Here is a 21,922-nt window from a genome sequence, read left to right as displayed (position 1 = left end):
TGCTTTGGATATTGAATGCATCCATGCAGTTTAGGAATGTAACACATACAGCCTTATATAAATTCAGAATAATTTGGAAATTGCATGTTTGCATGACCAACCTCCCTTCTGCCTTGAAACAATCCAATTGCCACATTGGGCAAAGAGAAAGACTATGTAATCTAACCAGATGATGGCAATGCAAAACTGAATTGTTTCAAGGACCTTTTAAAAAACCTACAATATGCTTGGTTAAATATATATTATTATGGTTCCGCTATCCCGCTGAAAGAACAGGAAGCCCCATTCTGCCCACTGTATGATTACTTCTCATTAAACAGCTAGCTCCTGCATAATGCTATGCCACCTGTATAAGAGCTACAGGTAACCATAAAGAGTTTATAAGGAATTATAGTTATAATTTACTACAATACATTCAAGGAAAAAGAAGGAAAGCATAGAATAAAAATAGTTAGCAAACAATATTACATTGGTTTTGAGTACTTAAGTAGTATCAGTTGAATTATGGCTGTTGTTGTCTGGGTCCAAACTTCATATATCCAAAAGCCATTCATGGTGCTTCCTGTTTACTTATTTTCACTTATTTTCAAGTAATTTAAAATTCTCAGGTATTAGTACTAGTCCCTCAGAAAGCCATCTCCCATTTTCCTTTTTTAAAAATACACTAGCAAACTTAGCAAAATTTCCTTGACCTTCCATCATTTTCCCATTTCAGAAATCTACAAAACCCTTATCTGGTTTCCTACCAAAATGGTACCAGGTATTGCCAGAATCTGTATTTACTATTTCAAGAAAGAAATAGTACTTGCATAGTCCCTTTTAATGACATCTCTGGAATCTTGTCAGCTGTATTTCGAAGTACCCTTTCCTATTTTCTTGCCCTTTTATAAACCGCAAGAATCTAACCTTAGTATTACCCCCCCCCCCCCAGTTGTTATTGTACTTTTCCCCCTGCCTCACAAATCTAGTAATAGTGTTTCAAAGAGGTCCTTTATCTTTTGTAGAACTTAATTTTTTTTCCCCATGAGTTATAGCATGAGTTATATTTTGATTGCCTAGGTTGAAATGTCATCCTGGGAGGAAGAACTTTGACAACAACTGGACTATTTTTGTTTGTTTCTAGCAAGCATTATATTTGAAATGTAGACTTAGAACCTGGTAGTACAACATAGGGCTCATCTACATATATACCAAAATCTGGGGCTGGTCTGGAGCAGAAATGTATCAGACCAGCTCTGGATTCCACTGAGCTGTTCAGATACTCTACCCTTGATCCACAAAAGAAGCAGGAATAGTGTCCAGAGCGCAGCTTCTCAAACCTTTTCCGCTCGAGGCCCCTTTCTGCCTCAATTTTTTTTGCATGACCCTAAATATATAGGTTTATAAAATAGATATAAAAATAAAACATTTACTAATAATAAACCAGCATTTGCAAGTCTTACTAAACAGGCTGATTTTCCATTTTGTGGAGTACAGCTGAAACATTTTCTCCAGAGTCCACTGTAAATACTGCACATTGTTGCTAAAAGATTTATATAAATGGGTGGTGTTCAGAAACCTTTTACTGTTGCCAATTTTTTGTGGTCCCAACATTACACTAAGGGGACCAAATTTGAGGCCAGGGCACATGGTTTAAGAAACAGTAGTCCACCATCCAGTCAGGCCAAAACCGGTAGAGCCTCATTGTATGGACACTCTTACTGATTTGTGGTTGCTGGCACTGCAACAGCCAGTCAACAAAAACTTCTTGATGTCACTGGGCATCTTTGCTGACATCAGCAAAGGCACAGGCATGACTAAGGCCCCTTTTATCCTGCCATATAATCCATATTATCAAAGCAGATAATCCACATTAGTGCTTTTAACTGGATTATATGAGTCTACACTGCCATATAATCCAGTTCAAATCAGATAATATGGATTTTATATGGTAGTGTAGATGGGGCCTAAGGAGAAGAGGGGGGGGGTCAGGGTTTGGTGTCAGTATAATCAACTCTTAGGCAACAACCAAAAGCCTTCTAATGAAGTTTGAAACCCCTAGTATAATACTCTGATAATTAAGAACTGCCACAGAGACAGATATCTCTTCTTTTACTATTATAGATGTACAAACATTAAAACATAACAGAGCAGATTGCTTCATTAATCCTAACCCTGATTATATGTGCCTGGCCTAAATCCCTTACTGGGAGAAGAGGAAAAGAAAATTTAATAAAATAAATATAGGGAGGAAGTTTTAAGGCCTGCTCTAGGGAACAATACAAGCTTAATTATAGCACACTGGCAACAAATCATTATTAGAAACATGAAATAAAGCTTTTTGCAGACAGTTCATCCATGACACCCCATTGTGAACAGACTTTTAATCTCTTACATGACAACTGAATGTGTTTCTCATGAAAAACTAAATATGGTGCTACTGCTTTTTTTTAGATCTACAGATTTTTTTTTGGAAAAACAAATACCCTGGAATTTTGGCTAATAATAATAAAAAATGTGACAGCATAATACTAATGAATCATCAAAGTGTTTCATGATGCTGTTCTATCTTATAGTAAGCTTTTAATGATGTATAGTGGTTTGTGGCACCAACACAGCTACCTACAGTATAAAATATTTATTTTTCATGTTCAAATAACTCCTTCTGTGAATTGAGCTGAGGTACATATAAAATTAAAGCAAAAGATAAAAATGAACCAGAAATAAGTATTGAAGATCGTTTCTCAATGCTGTAGCATTTGAAATTGATGGGAACCAAGAGATGGCTAAATTCTACAACATGACAAATTTATTTTAATAGATCTTTTGTCTACATTTTTTCTTTTTTTGTTGGACTTTTGTATGAGATTGTATTGCTGCAAAGCCATTCAAAAGAAGGCAGATATATTCCTAGATGTCTGGGATATAATTACACAGAAATTAGACATTAGGGTGCCCCTCTTCACTGGAGGATACAGCAGCCTGCCATGTCCTCCTGCAAACAGGAGGGCTTGACACGTGGTTGGGCAAGGCTCTCAAGTCCTGCACAGCTGCATGTCCTGCAGGGCATTCCTCTTCATGAGAGGACACAATGGCCCACCCTGTCCTCTGGAAAAGAGGAGGGCTTGACACGCAGCTGTGCAAAGTTCTCTGAAGAGATCTGTACAGCCGCATGTAACTGGCAGAGGGATTATTATACACCGAGGGACTGCATTCAGCCTGCAGGCCTGTTTGCCCATGCCTGTTTTAGATGTTGTTGCACCCAAACTGCCCTAGTTCCTCACCATTGGCTTTCCTGACTGGTACATCTCGGACCTGCAATTCAACAACATCTGGAGGGGCATAACAAATCCAACTTCAGTAAATTATTTTTAACAGGTACCTTTTACCAACAGTAATAAATCAAGTCTTCCTCATCAAGACTTATTTCTGCTTTTTAACTGTCTATTATACTGAGTACAAGTTCAAATTTAAAAGTCAAGAAACTGTTTCCATCTTTGTGTGAATGTATAACTGTACTCAGCACAATTAACCCACCTGCATAGTTGAAAATAACAACAACAACAACAACAACAACAATCTTTATTTCTAGTCTGCCCTCTCTCCTCAAGGGGACTTGGGGCAGTTTACATATAAAAAAAGGCAAACATTCAATGCCCAAACGAATGGAAGAAAACAATACGGGTCAGCTGATTGAGAGAAACTAATTGACAACCCACCTCATGGAATTATAGTTTGATAGCACTTCAAGTGCTTTGATCCATCCTATTTATTTATTTATTTATTTATTTATTTTTTGCATTTATTGACCGCCCCTCTCAGCCCGAGGGCGACTCGGGGCGGTGCACAACAACAAAAATGGACAGTGTACAATAAGCAGGACAGCACAAACCAGACAATACACACATAACATATTCTAATACTAAAAATCCGCTTCGTCAAGTCCTGGGGTCATAGCCAAATTCATAGTCCTAGTTCGTTCCAGTGTCGTTCAAGATACACTCAATTGAAGGCCTGCTCGAAGAGCCATGTCTTCAGGCCCCTACGAAAGGCCATCAAGGAGGGCGCCTGTCTAACTTCAACAGGGAGGGCGTTCCACAGCCGGGGGGCCACCACCGAGAAGGCCCGCTCTCTCGTCCCCGCCAAACGTGCCTGTGAGGCAGGCGGGACCGAGAGAAGGGCCCCCCCGGACGATCTCAAGGCCCTCGTGGGCTCATAGGCCGAGATGCGGTCTGCAAGGTATTTTGGGCCGGAACCGTTTAGGGCTTTGTAGGATAACACCAGCACCTTAAATTGGGCCCGGTAGCGAATCGGCAGCCAGTGGAGCTGGGACAGCAGGGGCGTTGTATGCTCTCTGCGTCCTGCTCCCGTTAACAACATGGCTGCCGCGCGTTGGACTAGCTGAAGCTTCCGGGCCGTCTTCAAGGGCAGCCCCACGTAGAGAGCGTTGCAGTAGTCGAGGCGGGATGTGACCAAAGCGTGTACCACCGTGGCCAAGTCAGACTTCCCAAGATACGGGCGCAGCTGGCGCACGAGCCTAAGCTGTGCAAATGCTCCCCTGGTCACCGCTGAAACCTGAGGCTCCAGGCTCAGCGATGAGTCCAGGGTCACACCCAAGCTGCGAACCTGCGCCTTCAAGGGGAGTGCGACCCCGTCCAGCACAGGCTGTAACCCTATACCCTGTTCGGCCTTGCGACTGACCAGGAGTACCTCTGTCTTGTCTGGATTTAGTTTCAGTTTGTTCGCCCTCATCCAGACCATTACAGCGGCCAGGCACCGGTTCAGGACTTCGACGGCCTCCTTAGTAGCAGGTGGGAAGGAGTGACAGAGTTGGACATCATCTGCGTACAGGTGACACCGCACCCCGAAACTCCGGATGATCTCACCCAGCGGCTTCATGTAGATGTTAAACAGCAAGGGGGACAGGATGGAACCCTGAGGAACGCCACAGATCAACGGCTGTGGCGCTGAACAGGAGTCCCCCAGCAACACCTTCTGAGTACGACCCTCCAGAAATGACTGGAGCCACTGCAAAGCAGTGCCCCCGAGACCCATCTCTGCAAGGCGCCCCAGAAGAATACCGTGGTCGACGGTATCGAAGGCCGCTGAGAGGTCCAGGAGCACCAACAGGGACACACTCCCCCTGTCTAGCTCCCGGCGCAGATCATCCACTAAGGCGACCAAGACCGTCTCGGTACCATGCCCCGGTCTGAAACCAGACTGTGCCGGATCCAGAATATCCGTGTCTCTCAAGAATACCTGGAGTTGTGAGGCCACCACGCTTTCCATGACTTTGCCCAAGAAGGGAAGATTGGAAACAGGCCGAAAGTTGTCCAATTTAGTGGGGTCGAGTGATGGTTTCTTCAACAGCGGCTTTACAACAGCCTGTTTTAGGCTCGCTGGAAACTTGCCTTCCCGAAGGGAGGCATTAACCACCACCGTTACCCACTCGGCCAATCCCCCTCTGGCCTCCTTCAGAAGCCAGGATGGGCAGGGGTCTAGGATGGACGTGGTGGGTCTCATTCCTCCAAGTATCTTGTCCACATCCTCGGGTTTCACAAACTGAAAAGAATCCAACAAAATCGGACAAGCAGGTGCTTGTGTCACATCCACAGAGACTGCATCTAATGTGGCGTCCAGCTCAGCGCGGATCAAAGCGACTTTGTCTGCAAAGAACCGAGCAAATGCTTCACAGCGCGCTGCCGAGTTGTCAGGGCTCCCACCTGAAGTAGGGGGAGTTAAAAGACCTCTGACAACCCGAAACAACTCCGCCGGACGGTTTTTTGCAGACGCAATAGTGGCCTAGTTTCTTATGGCACCAGAGTTCTCTAACAAAGGAGGGTAAATATCTAACAGAATACCTAATAAATTACATAATTCCATAAAATTGCTCATGGCAGTGAATATGGTGTCTCAAACTGCTATAATTCTATAGTGTGAATACAGGTTAAGACTGCATCAACACTGTAGAATTAATGCAATTTGACATGAAATTACCTGACATGGCTTAATGCTAAGTAGCTGTAGTTTGAATAGATCTTCTCTGCCAAATAAAACTAGCACCGTACCAAACTACAACTATCATGATTCAATTGTATTGAATTACAGCTGTTAAAATGGCATCAAACTGCTTTAATTCTACAGTGAAGTGCCTATTACTGAAATTCTGATGTAAGCTTTCATCTAGTAATCCCACATTGATATCTGCCCTGATGCATAAATGTTGGGAACACTTAAATATAAAAAAATAAAAATTTAAAAAAGGAAAGTGTACAGATACTGGCACCACTAGATCACTGTTTTTATAGAACTATATCAGAAAATATAGTAATTTACTTATTATTTATAATCGTTCAATTATTATGGGCATTTCTTATTATACACCAATATAATATGTATTGAGACAGTTGAAAAGTGCTGTAGTTATATTAAGTAAGTACCTGTTGTTTCCAAGACTAGAATCTTTAGTTTTGACATCGAGGTCATAAATAAAGTGTTCCTGGGAGATTCCTACAATATTGTCTGTAGTTTCGTTTCCCATGATGGTGATAACAGGATAACCCATCTGGAGTGTCCACTGATCCATTACTACTTGAATATTCACAAATTTCCCAACCTTTCTAAGTGCCTTTAAAGGAAAAAAGAACATAAAATCCCATTTAATATACTGACATAATACCACAAGTACAATCTTTTATATGGGAGAAATGCACATATTTGCATAACATGCTTTATGCAGATACATTGATCTAAGTTGATTTTAAGCTGATTTAAAGATTTATAATTCTATGGATATATAATTAAGATAATTCCAAGATATTGATGTGCTTAATATTTCCTTAAGCTGTCTTTAAAAGTAAAACTGTAATAGTAATCAGAAAAGAAATGGGAATGAAGGATTTTCCTACTGATTTTGACTGCAATGTCACTTTTTACTACAACGAGATAGAGAACAATACAAGTGTACAATTCTAACCATGTCGTTTAGAGTTACGCTATTTAAACTCTAGTTTAGGTTGCAACCATCATTTGGTTTAAGAATTAAATACAGTAAGGAAAGAGAAAACAAAGACCCCAAAATGAAATGTACAGTTCTGCACCACCTTCCTGATCTCTAAACTATGGTTAAGAGCATCCCAAAACATCCCTAGAGATTGGAAGTTTGGAACACCACTTCAACCTTTCACATTAACATTATATCTTTCACATTGAAAAAATGTAAAACTGATTAAAATTTTAGTACAGAGATACTTATGCTATATCTTGGGGAAAGGCATTATCTGTGCTGTGTCTTTTGCATAGTTTCTGGCAATGCATTGCAACAATTTATAAGCATTAAGTGTTCTAGATCTGTAGTTGACAAGAGCAAATTATAAGCATCTTCTCTTATAATTGCCAAGGTAAAATGACAATAGCAACCATACTTGACTATAAGGTATGTAATGGGATTTTTTTTTTTACCTCTGACAGAGTGTTCCATAGGTCTTTTCTAGCAGCGTTGCCATACTTGTGAATTGTTAAATAATCCTAGAAAACATACATAAATAAGTTATTACTATACAAAACTCAGGTTCTTCTTCATCAACCTACCAAGTTCCATTTATATTGCAATAAATCTGAGTTTTCTACAATTTATCTATATATTTTCAGCATAAATAATAACAAATATTTCATGTAGGCACTTTCCAACATGTAAACAATGGTGGTAAGAAACAACTTTCCATGGCGTTACTCTATAAAAGGAGTTCCCACTCTGACTCCCTACCCACCCTAATTCATTTTCTGATTTACATTTTTAAACTGCTCTTTAAACTTGTGCTTCATTTTTGTATCTGTTTCCAGCAAATCTTGCCACTAACAGGAAAGTTTCCCAGGCTAAGTGCTATTTGTTGTTTTAGCAGACTATCTTGTGGTTAATGTCACAGACTTAGCTAGATCAGTTATTAAATATTTAAACAAGAAGTAGACTTTTCAAACCTCAACCTTATGCCTAATGAGGTTTTGTAGATATGTGTCCTCCCTTTTGATTAAAGAGAAATATATAATTCCATCAAACTATGTGGTACATATTATAGCTGGAAGCCTTCCTTTAAGAAGCATGCTTATTTGCACGTCGCTACTATCACATGCTAAATGAGCCAGATGTCTCTCAGCTTAACCATCTCCCCCATCTGCAAGTATGAGGAATCTATTGCAGAGGTTGATTACTGTTCCTACAATCCTACTGACCAGACAAAGACTGCTGGAAACTGGATCACTTTCTTGATCCTAGCTGAATTAATTCGGGGCTCTTTAGTATTTATTTGTTTATTTATTTGCTATTTTTATACCCTGCCCTTCTCACCCCGAAGGGGACTCAGGGCGGCTTACAATCTATAGCAAAATTCAATGCCGCATCGTGCACATAACAATGAACATACTATATAAAATTATAAAACAATTAAAACAGTAATATAGATTAGAAGCTTACAAATTCCACATCATTATTTTCAAACTTCATAGATTTCCCATAGTTATGCAGAATCCTAGGTTAGAATGATATAACAACTAAAGCCCTCCCTCCCTCACCCTCCGTAGCAAGCAGTCACCCGATTCCCTCCCTCCCTCCTTGACACAACCTAAATTCCTGGTAAAATATGATCTTATGCATTATCACGAGGTAAGGTGGTACAAACTGCTATAAGGTTAAGAGTACAAGGTGCCAAGATTTTTGAAGCAGTTAACCATACAGTCAAGGGGTGTCAATATTGTGTACTGGGGCTTAACACTCAACAACCTAATTCTGTTATAAATCAAAATAACAAAGATACAATTAACACAACCCAATCAGAAGAGCTTGCTGGAGATGTTCCGGCCTCTTCTATAGCAGCCACAGCAGCAGAATCCTCTAGCTCTGCCTCAGTTTTTATAGCTGCCCCTCCTGGAGTTGGTAAGTCACTCCCAGCTAGAAATGGCCTGGGGTTGCAGTCTTCCTCATGAGGAGCCCCAAAGCCAGGAGCAGGAGAGCTTGCTGGAGATGTTCCGGCCTTTTCTATAGCAGCCTCAGCAGCTATAGTACTATAAACCATAATCAAAAAATGTGCAGCCCTCTCAATTCTGTTGGACTCTAACTGCAATATATCCAATGGACATCAACAAAGATCAAGGATGATGGGTATTTGTGTCTCAGCAGCATATAGATGGTCAGGGTTTCCTTCCCAGCCATAGATGTGATCTAATGAAAGATAATGCTTGGAACTAAAATCAGAAAGTATTGAAATGCCTTTTATTTATCTCAGGTTAAATAGGATCCCTATTTCATCTAAATGTACATCACTTTGGGTAAATAGTAGGAGATAAAGTTTCATTCATTGCAAAAAGGTAAAATTGGAGAAATAGTGCAAACTCCATGCTTTCCACAGTATGTGAACTAGGTAATTCAGTAATAATTACAATTTATGAAGCAAAGTTTCTGATGTAGACATTGCTAGTGCCTGTGACAGATTTAGCTTTCCCTCTGCCAACTCATTGTACAAGAAGAAGCAACTCCCATATAATCACATGTTAGAATAGCTAAAAGAGAACAATGAGTCACTTAACTACAATGCGTAATTTTAACAATGACATGAAAATAAGTGTTAGAAAAGACAGTACCCTATCTGGTCCTCTAACTTCCTTTGCTGCTATCTATCTAAAAATAAACAACCGTACAATTCAGCAAGACATTCTGTACTTTCTCTGGGAGTAGAGCTGTCTGCCTTTGAAATATAAAACAATGAATATATAAACAAGCTGGAGTTCCCAGGTCAGTCTTACTTCTTTGTATAAAATGCTCTAATTGTTTTTTATCGCATGATAGCTGCTGAAGAGTATCCTGTTTGTGCACTGGTGTGAGGAGGGGTTAATAACATAACACTAGTCTGTCATTTTCCATATGCAATTGTAATTGAGATGGCAGAACCAGAAAACCTATGGCAGTATGAGAATCTGAACTGAAATCCTTATTACTGCACTGAAGTTCTCTAGAATATACATTACACACCCAAGAAAATATAGTTTAAATTAGAATATGATATTCTATCAACACAATTTAAGATAATTGACAACTGTATGAACCGACTCTAATAGAAATCGCATATCCAGATCTCTACTGGCTACATTATATAGAGTTATATAGGCTAGAAATTCCCAAACGGCCTCAATTCATGACACCATATCTCAGTAATGTCTTCATGGCTCTCCTAGACCAAAAGAAATATTTAAAAATGCTTCTTTCTCTCTCCCAGTTGAATACAAACAACTTAATAAGTGTTTATTTCCTAACAACTCATATGTTTTCCAACAGATGAAAACCAGGATCACCAGCTTCTTTCCTCTACTAGAGATGGTGACTACTCTTAAAGCAATCACCAATTGTTGGTGTTTCTATCACATGTCTGCCACCACTGCCATCTCCTCATCCCCCTCCCCAAGCACCCAGTTTGCTTGTCTGGAGAGTGTCCTGAGCTAGACTAGAACAGCAATGCCATCAGCTTGTACAGCTCCTCCTATGGTGGATGGTTAGTGAAGGATTGGCTAGGTTGAGAAACAGACCCATAGAAAAGGAGAGCAGTGACTTGGCCCTTAGTAACATATTGTTGCTACTACACATAAATGACCATGATGATAAAAACCACCGTTTCTTCCTCCTCCTCTTCTTTGAGAAAAATGCAATAGTCTTGCTAATTACAAAGTGCTCCTATTTTGCCTCACATCTACAAGAGGGGGAAGAGAAATTGCTTCAGTGGGCTTAGGCCTGTGACTAGTTGTGATACTACTGTCACCAGCACCACTGTCCTCCTCTGAATACTGCAAGACCCATGAGGAGGGAGTAGCCTTAGAGTATGGATGATGGCACTGGTGGTGGCTCTTGTAGAAGAGGGTCCAGCCTTCTACTGTTTCACCTCACACTCCATGTCTTCATAGTCACTGCTTTGCAGTGTCAGCAACATGTTGCTGTGTATCAAGTCACAGTCCTATTGCTCATCTTCAGTACTGCTGCTTCCTCCACTCAGCAAAGTAAAGCCATGTGAAAAGACAGAAGGGGATAGATTAACATATTCTACAGTGCCTCTGAGAGGTTGTTGCAAAGTCTTGGGATGCTGCTGAAAACAGCTTAAGAACCCTTCCCATAGGCATTACTGGGAATCTGTTGCAATATAAAAGCTTGTGGACCATTAAAAATTAGCATATTCATTGTGTTGTACATTTCATAATGCTGAAGGTACCACAAGAATTTTTAATGTTTTATGAGAACCTACTTACATGTGTGTGCTTCCAGGATCATTTAAAATGTATTCCTGTTAATGCCAAATGTTACATTTTAATCTGCCTGATGTGTATAAGAGGAGGGGAGAAACTTGAAATGGATAAAAATCTTTTCAAATCCCAATTGGCCATAATGCCACTTAGAAATGTATGAACCTCTCTCTGAAAACTAATGACTTCTATGCTACTGTGACCAATGTAAGTTGAGTATTTCATTCTATAATTAAAGTTCCCCTGAAGATGGCACAATTTTGAGCAGTATATTTTACACTGTTTTGCCATACACAAAAGATGTGAAGATCCTCTATCAAGGCAATTAATCATTCTTAACAGTCTACATTAGACATTGCAATTTATTTTAATTTGTATACTGAAGGTTTTCAAAAAGAGATAAATGTTTCTGCATTCTTTATCCTGTCAGAAACTACATCAATCCCACCCAACTGTTTTTCAATATTAAAAAAAAAAAAACAAATCCAAAAATAGCAGTGTGGCTGCTATGGTTACACTACAATATTATTATAGAAATTCATTTTATTTAATTCATTCATTATGAATTATTTTATCACCATATGTGTGTGTGTGTGTGTGTGTGTGTGTGTATCTCGTGACAGGAGAGAAACTGCAAGTTGCTTCTGGTGTGAGAGAATTGGCCATCTGCAAGGATGTTGCCCAGGAGAGGCTTCTCTCATGTCCCCAAATGGGGAGCTGGAGCTGACAGAGGGAACTCATTCATGCTCTCCCTGGATTTGAACCTGCAACCTGTCGGTCTTCAGTCCTGCCAGCAGAAGGGTTTAATCATTGCACCACTGGGGGTATAAAAGAAAAACACGCTTGTGTTTATGATTCCACGTTATATTTATATATGTTTTAGCTTGGCTGTGGCAACATTATGGCTCTCTACATGTTAAACTGCATCTTTCAGCTTCTTCGCCATTACCTTGACTGAGCAAGGCTGCTGGGAGCTGCAATCTAACAACATCTGGAGGCCTATATAATTCCCACCTCTGCTTTGCCATGACATGAATGAGCCAGGATGCGCTGCATTCACCTAAGACCTGTGAAACATCTTCCTCTCTGGAAACCTTTCATTTTAAAAGAATTCCTGCTAACCAATTGTCTTCATATTTTGCACAACAAATTCTTTTTTAAATGTTATTATGGGCAATTTCAATGTAAGCCATCTTTAAATTGTGGCTTTTGAAACTGGCTTTCATAAATTAATCAGGGATACTATTAACCAAACAATTTGGTCAGACTAATATATCAAACTACAATCATCTTTCTCATCAGAAGGATGTAATGTGAGACCTTAAAGTTTACTGCAACATTGCAATAGAATGGGATTTAGCAAAATGTACATGCAAGTCAAATGAAAAGGCATTGGATAAGAGGCAGTTTACCCAAAGACTGTAGATCTTACAGAGCTGATTTGCTAGTAGAAGGATTGTTTCAACTTTTCAAAATCTAGGAATCACTTGACTTGACTGTTTCTTATGAAAAATATTTACAATTTAATATTTTGATGTGCCCAATTCATATACAGAAATGATATTTGAGAATGATTAGGAAATTCTGTTATAATACTACTAGCTGTCCCCTGCCACGCGTTGCTGTGGCCCAGTCTGTTGATCTGGAAAATAAAGTAATGAGAAAGTGTTGGTTTCTAATATATGCAATGGGTAAACAGTATTTCTTGTAGTTTCTTTGTCAGTGTTAATGTGGAGAGTGTCTGGTTTGCCCACCCTGGAACATGCAAGATATCATTGTCCTTCTTTAAGGGTCCCTTTCAAATCTATGATACTATATCTGTGTGTGTGAGAATCATATCTATCTATCTATCTATCTATCTATCTATCTATCTATCTATCTATCTATCTCTATGGCTGGATGGCTCTTTGTCAAGAGGATTTTGATTACGTTTTCTTGGCCTGATGAAGAGAGTTGGATTGAATGGCCTTAAGTATTTTCTGATGGTCATGGGGGTTCTGTGTGGGAAGATTGCCCCGATTCCATCATTCGTGGGGTTCAGAATGCTCTTTGATTGTAGGTGAACTGTGAATCCCAGTGACTACAACTCCCAAATGTCAAGGTCTATTTCCCCCAAACTCCATCTGCTTTCATATTTGGGTGTATTGAGTGCTTGTGCCAAGTTTGGTCCAGATCCATCATTGTTTGAGTCCACAGTGTTCTCTAGATGTAGGTGAACTACAACTCCCAAACTCAAGGTCAATGCCCACCAAACCCTTCCAGTATTTTTGGTTGGTCATGGGAGTTCTGTATGTCACCTTTGGTTCAGTTCCATCATAGGTGGAGTTCAGAATGCTCTTTGATTGTAGGTGAACTATAAATCTCAGCAACTACAACTCCCAAATGACAAAAATCATATTTTTTTGAGTGATGGTCACTCCTTGTGTCGTGAGACGTTTTGTTGCCAAATTTGGTGTGATTTAGTTCATTGGTTCTTTTATTTTTAAGGTATTCATTATGCACAGAGCATTTTTATATATTTAGAGAGATGTAATGGGCTCAAGAATTGCTACTAAATGGGTATATTAGTACCTCTATCACACACTCCATCAAGAAAATCCAAGAAAGTTCCTTTAAGTAAAACTTATTTTAACTTGTGTCAGTGCCATCTGGTTATTATTTTAAATAAACATTTTAAACATTAATTCATACTGACAATGCAGGGTCATGAAGCCAGATGCTTTTCCATTCCTTGGGGTGATTTCTACCTAAGTGTCTATGTTTCAAGCAGCTGTATAAACAGGTAGTTCTTTGTAGCTAAGCTTATATAACAGGTACAGTTGGGAAATCAAGCCTTTGGAGTACCGTGCTAATTCAAATTCCATCAAACCCCTAGAGAACCGAATAGTAACAGATCTTTAGTTGAGAAAATAATTAAGTTGTAAATAAATAAACCAAAGAATTGGTAATTCTTGATCTACTTGCATTGTTGTGAGCACTCACAAATCCAAAACACACATTTTTATCTTTCCAATATAATCACCTCATTCTTCACAGTCAACAGGGAGCTCTGGCATGGACTAGTCCATGAGGTCATGAAGAGTCCTTGAGGTCATGAACAAATAAACAACAACAATATATGTGTTCATGACTTCATGGACTCTTCATGACCACATGGAGTAGTCCATGCCAGAGCTGCCTGTTGGCTGTGGACACCCCCAGCTCTTCCAAGGTCAAGCCAGTCACTTCAAAGATAACATCCACCCTTCTTGCCCTAGGTCAGCCCATCTTCCTTTACCCTTCCATTTTCCCCAACATCATTATGTTCTTCAAGGTATCCTGTCTTCTCATTATGTGGCCAAAGTATTTCATCTTTGGCTTTAATATACTTCCCTCCAGTGAGCAGTTGTGCTTTATTTCCTGGAGTATGGACTGGTTTGATCTTCTTGTTGTCCAAGGCTCTCTCAAAAATTTCCTCCTTCATCGTAGTTCAAAAGCATCTATCCTCCTTCACTCAACCTTCTTCATGGTCCAGTTCTTGCAATCATAGGTCACTACAGGAAACATCACTGCTTTAACTATGCAGATCTTTGCTGCTAGTGTGACGTCTCTACTCTTAACTATTTTATCGAGATTGGTCACTGCTCTTCTCCCAAGAAGTAAACGTCTTCTGATTTCCTGGTTGCAGTCTGCATCTGCAATAATCTTCAGGCCTAGATGTACAAAGTCTGTCACTGTCTCCACATTTTCTCCCTCTGTTGCTAGTTATCAATCAGTCTGGTTGCTATCACTACATGCTATTGTTGTCAAACGATTGCTTCAAGAATACACAATTTATAGGTTAGGCATTTGAACGTTTGCACACTTACATATAATGGTTTAGAAGACACCGTCTGTTCCCCTTTCTTGGGGTATCCTTCATTAATCAGTTGGTCTAAGTTTGAACTCATTTTTCTGTGAAGTCACATGAGCATTCGACTTGGGTCCCAGGGCATTCCATCAATATGGCTAAAGCTCAACTCCCTTCTCTTGCAGGTACTTTGTTACTGCAATAAGCTGTGCCCGTCTCCTATTAATTGATCTGGTCATTATCAAACTCAGTTCTAATTTCCATCAGCTCTAGGGCTACAACCATACAGCTATGTGAATTGTCTATTATTTACAAAGAATAATTTCAATATGATATCACAGTATGGATATAACAATAAGTCATCTTCAAGGCAGGCCCCATTAGTTTAACTCGGAGATCATCCTGCATGAACAATTGTAACTAGGTTCTTGTGGGTTTTTTCGGGCTATAGGGCCATGTTCTAGAGGCATTTCTCCTGATGTTTCACCTGCATCTATGGCAAGCATCCTCAGAGGTAGTGAGGTCTGTTGGAATTAGGACAATGGGTTTTTATATATCTATGGAATGGCTGGTGTGGGGCAAAGAGCTTTTCTCTGCTGGAGCTAGGTGTGAATGTTTCAACTGACCACGTTCATTAGCATTTGAAGGCCTGGCTGAGCCTGGGAAAATCTTTTGTTGAGAGGTGTTAAGATGTGCCTGGTTGTTTCCTCTCTGCTGTTTTGCTGTTGTAATTTTAGATTTTTTTAATACTGGTAGCCAGATTTTGTTCATTTTCATGGTCTCCTCCTTTCTGTTGAAATTGTCCACATGCTTGTGGATTTCAATGGCTTCTCTGTGTAGTCTGACATGGTGGTTGTTGGTGTGGTCCAGCATTTCTGTGTTCTCAAATAATATGCTGTGTCCAGGCTGGTTCATCAGGTGCTCTGCTATGGCTGACTTCTCTGGTTGAAGTAGTCTGCAGTGCCTTTCATGTTCCTTGATTCGTGTTTGGGCGCTGCATTTGGTGGTTCCTATGTAGACTTGTCCACAGCTGAATGGTATACGGTAGACTCCTGCATGTAGACTTGTCCCTATGTAGACTTGTAGTGTCTACATGTACACTTAAGAGTGTAGAAGGTAACAGGGAGAGAATAGTAAGTTTCAGCTCTCTTTATCTACACATTCTTCCTTATGCAAAGCATTATTTGCACACCAGTTAAGTTCTGAATTAGAGACACAAAGGTCACGGGAAGGGGGGGGGGGACGGACGGACACTGAAAGCCATTTTTCCCCAGAAGCCTTTTTCCTTCCCAGAAAAACTGGAAACATTGATGATGGGATGTTGTCATTCAGAACAATGGAGAACTAAATGAGATCCTAATTTTCTTCATTTTACTAATCTTGATGGTGCCTTCTGGTTTTCTTGGATTTATTTCAGATTCCTCAAAAACTGACAAAAGCAAGTAGGGGCAAGGCCATTTTGTTTAGGGTATCTGAGAAGCTCAGGCACAATGAGGAAAGACTAATGAAAAAATATAATTAGCAAACTGCTAGGAAAAGTACAAGTCAAGCAGAGAGCACATCATTTTAACGTATCTTCTGAGACACAAACACACACGCTAATGTCTTTATCCACCTGCTAGGCCAGCTGTCAATAGTATCTTATCCCCCCAAGAGACAATTCTAGCAAATATGGTTTCCTATAGCATAAGGACATCACAAATATTCTCATAATTTTCAGTAATGGGCCCTACATCAATAAGAAGCTTCTATATTGAAACTCAATTCACAATAAAATTCAAAGGGGAGTACCACTTGGCTATACTTACTACAACTAAAAAATTATTTGAAAACATAAGCATAGGAAAAGAACATTAACTCGCCCAAATATATAGGCAGACACTCTGTCTATACATGTAAAAAACCACCTTATTCGCCCTGTATTTTCCCAATCCACCCAGCCACTGCATTTGCCCCACCGGTGCAGCAATCACATCATAGTGAGTTTGTTTTAAGTTGCCACAGGTGTCTACTGGGTAAACTAATCTTGAGAGTTTGCTTGCAAAAAAAAAAAATCTTCCCATTCACACCATTCCCATTCACTATCCCATCGTGTGTGTATATATATATGCTTAAGGCAGGGTGTCAAACTCATTTTCACCAAGAGCCACCAACTCAAACTTGATAGACCCTGACTCAAAAGTAAGTAAGTAAATAAATATAAATATTTGTGTAGAAGGGACAGATTTATTTTGTTTTGGGTCTTTTATCTTTGGGCCTTTCTTTTAATAAAAAATATATGGGGTGCCATGAGCCATGTTTTCCTCGTATTTACTGCTGGAGGAAGCAGGTAAAGACATTCATATCAGGTGTGCAATAGATGGCAAAGAATTAGAGTCCCAAACATATCTAGAATACTTTAAAAACTATCCACATGATTGGTGGTAATAGATTGTTATCACATTTCAATGGACAAAGTCATAACCATTATAATCCCACAAATTAGAAGTTTACCATGGATTAAACTTCTAGTTGAAAGATCTAGAGATTCCTGAAGAAATGTTTTGTCTAGGAATTCTATATCCTCTTGCAACAGAGGACCTAGAGATTCCTAGAAACAACATTTTTTTTCAAATCCATAAATATTAAACTTGTAAATTTGTAGGGGCAACTATAAAAATCTACCGCAAACCACATTCAAAAATGAAAAAAAAGACAAATCATATAAAAATTGAAAATATTGAAAATTTCATCTCCATTTTTTAGACACCTACACACACAATATTGCAAAATCTGTTCAAATGGTAATCAGCCCCTAAAGGAAATTAAATGGCTTAAATTATCAAGGAAGTGTGCCACCTGAATATTGAAGCAGATGGCTTGAATATTTGAACAAGTGAAAGCACAATAAAATCTCCTAAAGGTTTTTGACTGATGCTTGCAGTGACACTGTTATTAAGTTTACAATTTCTTTATAGTTTAGATTTGTTCAGAAAAACGGGACTGCTCAGTTGGTACAGCCATTATTACAACAGTTTGAAGTCTGTGGATCTTCAATTCTAGCTAACAACTCACCATCTAAATATAGTAATAGATCACAGCAGCAGTAGGGTCTCATCTACACTGGCCTATCTGGAGGCAGTCACAAAACCATAGTGCTGGTGGACTAGAGTCTGCACAGTCCAGTCGAGACTGCTTTAGCTCAGCTGGACCATCATTTTACTGTCTCTGTGTTCAACCCTTTGATACACAAGGACTTTGAATGTAATCATGGCACCTGAAAAAAAATATGAGGTTGAGAAATGCATTGGTATAACAACAACAAAAGAGATAGTGGAAGGGAGAGTTCTTTTAATTTTTAAAGAGTGTAAGAAAGAACTTGTTTTGTAACTTAACAGCTGGAAATGCTATAGACTGGGTAAATACCTATGGCCCCAACTCACTTTACTAGTTAGTTTCATGAGGACACATTGTGAACGGGAGTGAAGAAGCTCTGAAGGAAAGCAGTAGTGGAACAAATATAAAAGCAGGACAGAATAGTTTTTATTTTATTTTATTTTTTAAAAGAAAAACTGAGAAACAACAAAATTGGTTTGGTAAATAGGCCAGGATTCATGCCATACTCTGAATTCAAAGGGGTTGCAATAAGTGATCCAACAAAAGCAAGGGTGACTTCATTAGATCCCTAAATAAGATATACAGGTACATCTTATAGACACTAAAGTCATGTTATCAATTTAGAAAACATACAATGCATTATGTACAAGTGGACCATAAAACTATTATGTTTTTATATTAAAGGGAATGTTTACTTAGAAAAAAATTGAAATAGATTTCAGTTTTTTATTTATTCTTAAAATGAGGCTAAAAGGTGCTAAACAGCAAGAATCACCTTTACTGGAAAGTCATTGTGCTTTTTGCCCATTTTTTGAAGAGTAAAAAACCAATAAAAAGAGAAAATACGATCTGTGTTAGTAAAATAAAGAAAATTACTTTGTATCCTCTAGTCCTCCATATGGCACACAGACATAAAGCACTTATTCCCATAAAAAGTACTAAGTAAAAGGAAACCAAAATCAAAAATTGCTATGATTTGAAATACTTTATATTACATAAAGTATACATATTATATAGTTATTGAAAAATGATAAAGAGATACAATTTTAAAAAAAAATCTTGAAAGAAAAGGTTTCTGGAAAAAATAGGAGAAAAATGTGGGGGGTTTTTTCCAAAACATTTTCACATATGTACTGAGCCCAGATCTAATGGGGTATTTAATTAATTTGGAATAATTAATTTGGAATTCGTTTTTACCGGAAGATTTGTTTGGTCCTTCATGGTAAAAATCCAGACAGATCCCGGTATATGGGTCTGTCTGGATGGGCCCTTTCTGGCCACACTGAATTTACCTACAGGTCATTCTTTTGTAGCGATAATAAGATGCTTCAGCAAAGGTCTTCAGTTTTACAATGTGTGAGTGTCCATAACATTCCCCATCCATGCTCTAGGCATCCATTGAGAATGAATAATCTTGGCCAGAGTGAAAGCCTTAACCTCATCTGTGTCATCAGAATGAAAAAGACTCCAGAGTCAGCTTCTCAATAAAATCATATCTTAGTTCATGTTCTCCAAATAGTGGTAGGGCCCTTACTTCCAGAAAATAGAGTGCCTACAAAGATGTATAAAAAAGCAACCAGTTAAGCGGTTTCTGCAGGATCCCAAATTATCTAGCAACTGTATTCAAGTAAAGTGAACTTTTCCATGTTGATAGGATCATCTCAACTGATTTGAGGACAGGAACTTTGGCTGCATGGCATAAGGAACAGCCCTCCTGTATTGATTGCAGATTGAGGTGTTCAGAGTTGCTATCCTTTTGTGTCATGGGTGACACTGGACAACATACATTTCTACAAATCTGGTCTTCAATTGGGACCTGTTTTTACAAATAGCTACCTTAAGTAGCTGCCCAACCTTAAGTAGCTGTCCAACCCAGGGACATCAGCCACCTGGAAGGCAGTCTTCCATCCAAGTAGTAACCAGGGATACCCTGCTTAGCTTCCAAAATCAGAGATAATCTGGTCCCTGTAGGGTGTTTGACCACGCACAACTTTACCTCCGAAATAATAGGCATTTTCTGATTTACTATGCCGACCATGGTATTTATTTATCTATTTTCAGAATGGGTCACAACTCCCTAGAGACATCATTTTGTGAGACTGCCCACAGCATTCTTTCAAATATTCAAATATGCCCTCTGGCTCCAAAGGTTCACAGTCCAAAAGGAGTGTGACTGAAAGTCACCGTCAAAATTCATTCAACAATTTGGAAATAATATGTACCCTACGGATCTTAAAAACAAAGCGGAATGAAACTAGCAAAACTGATTCACTTCTATTTAATGCAAGTTTCCAGACTGTAAGAAAACTAGAAATACAATAAAGATACAAAACACTTTGATATTTCTCATTCAGTTCTAACTAAACAAACCAAAACCAACCACAAAGCTGCAAAACACATCCTAGGGGCTGTGTCACAAAAACAGATACAATAAATCTTAATTGTATTTTAGTTCACAAGTGGATTAAATATTGGATATTTAAAGTGACAGTGTTTTTGTGCTTTAGGCTTTGCCTTTCTGTGCATGAATGACCTTTTGTTCTTGTACTTGGCACTTGTTCTAATTGCCTCCCTTAATTAACAATAATTGGCTAATGTTTAACATCATTTTAAACATGTGGTGCATACAAACATGGCAAGATGTTATTATCTCTTCTCTTTAGTGACTATACATCAACAAAATGCACTGATTTCATACTTGTGCTAAACAGTTACATTAGAAAAGTTTGTCTGGCACTGTAGCATATTTTTATAGAGTTTACCCTAGTTTTAGGGATCCCATTACACAGAAGGCAAGCAGTAATTCCTGCTTTTTTAAAAAAATACATCATGGTGCTAGTTAAGTGTGGGGAGGGAGGAAATAAAACAGTAGCTACCTTGATGTAATATTTATGAGGATTACAATTCTTACAGGTATTATTTATTAAGGCCATATAACAACCTACATAATGTACTCCACTTTCTCAACATTACAAGAAACTAGCAAATAGCACAGGCAAAACTGCTTTATTTACTTACAGAAGGCGGTGATAACTTTTTCCACAAAGGGATTTATAGAGGTGCAGGGGCAATAGCTATTCCATCTAGGGAATTCTGGGAAGTGTACACAATTTTTAAAATGTTTTAATAAGTTATTTGCCTCTTGAATAGTACTAACCAAGATAAAAGGGGGGCAATCCACCAGTTTTCAATGTGAAAGCATTAGTATGAAGCAAACAATTGCCTTCTCATCTTAAGATAGTGCAGGAAGGGAAAAGAGTATGCATTATGACCTCACTGTCCAGGTGACTTTTTGTGAGCTTTGTATAATTCCTTTGTGATGGCAACAGTCTTAGACAACAACGGCTCCCAAAGTGACCCATTTAAGGTGGATTCAGGTGTCAAACAGGGATTTATTATTGCCTGCACCTTATTTTCCATCTTCATCATGATGATACTTCATCTTGTTGATGGGAAGCTTCTCACCGGACAGATCACAAGATATTTAACCTTAGCAGACTGAAAGCCAAAACCAAGGTCACAAAAAGATCTGTGATAAAACTCCAATATGCTGATGATAATGTAGTCTGTGCACATGCAGAAGACCTATAAGCCACTCTAAACACCTTTGCAGAAGCATATGAGAAGCTTGGCCTCTCACTGAACATTGAACAGAAACCAAAGTGCTCTTCCAGCAGTTACCAGCAACCCCTCTGCAATGCCAGAAATACAGCTTAATGGTGTAACATTAGAAAATGTTGA

General features: G+C 38.9%; 1 protein-coding gene across 1 annotated transcript in view; it reads right to left on the bottom strand.

Annotated features, from left to right (window-relative positions):
• TRHDE (thyrotropin releasing hormone degrading enzyme) overlaps positions 1-21,922 on the bottom strand; it is a 283,101-nt gene that overhangs the window by 60,934 nt on the left and 200,245 nt on the right. The window contains exons 8-9 of the mRNA XM_067469097.1: positions 7,441-7,506; positions 6,420-6,607 (exon numbers count right to left, since the gene is read on the bottom strand). Of these exons, the coding sequence (XP_067325198.1) occupies positions 6,420-6,607; positions 7,441-7,506 (254 nt within the window). The remainder of the gene's footprint in view (positions 1-6,419; positions 6,608-7,440; positions 7,507-21,922) is intronic.

The sequence above is a fragment of the Anolis sagrei genome, chromosome 5 (genome assembly GCF_037176765.1).
Source record: "Anolis sagrei isolate rAnoSag1 chromosome 5, rAnoSag1.mat, whole genome shotgun sequence".
NCBI lineage: Eukaryota > Metazoa > Chordata > Lepidosauria > Squamata > Dactyloidae > Anolis > Anolis sagrei.
The sequence above is the reverse complement of the archived record's forward strand: the minus strand, read 5'-3'. Positions and strand labels throughout refer to the sequence as shown.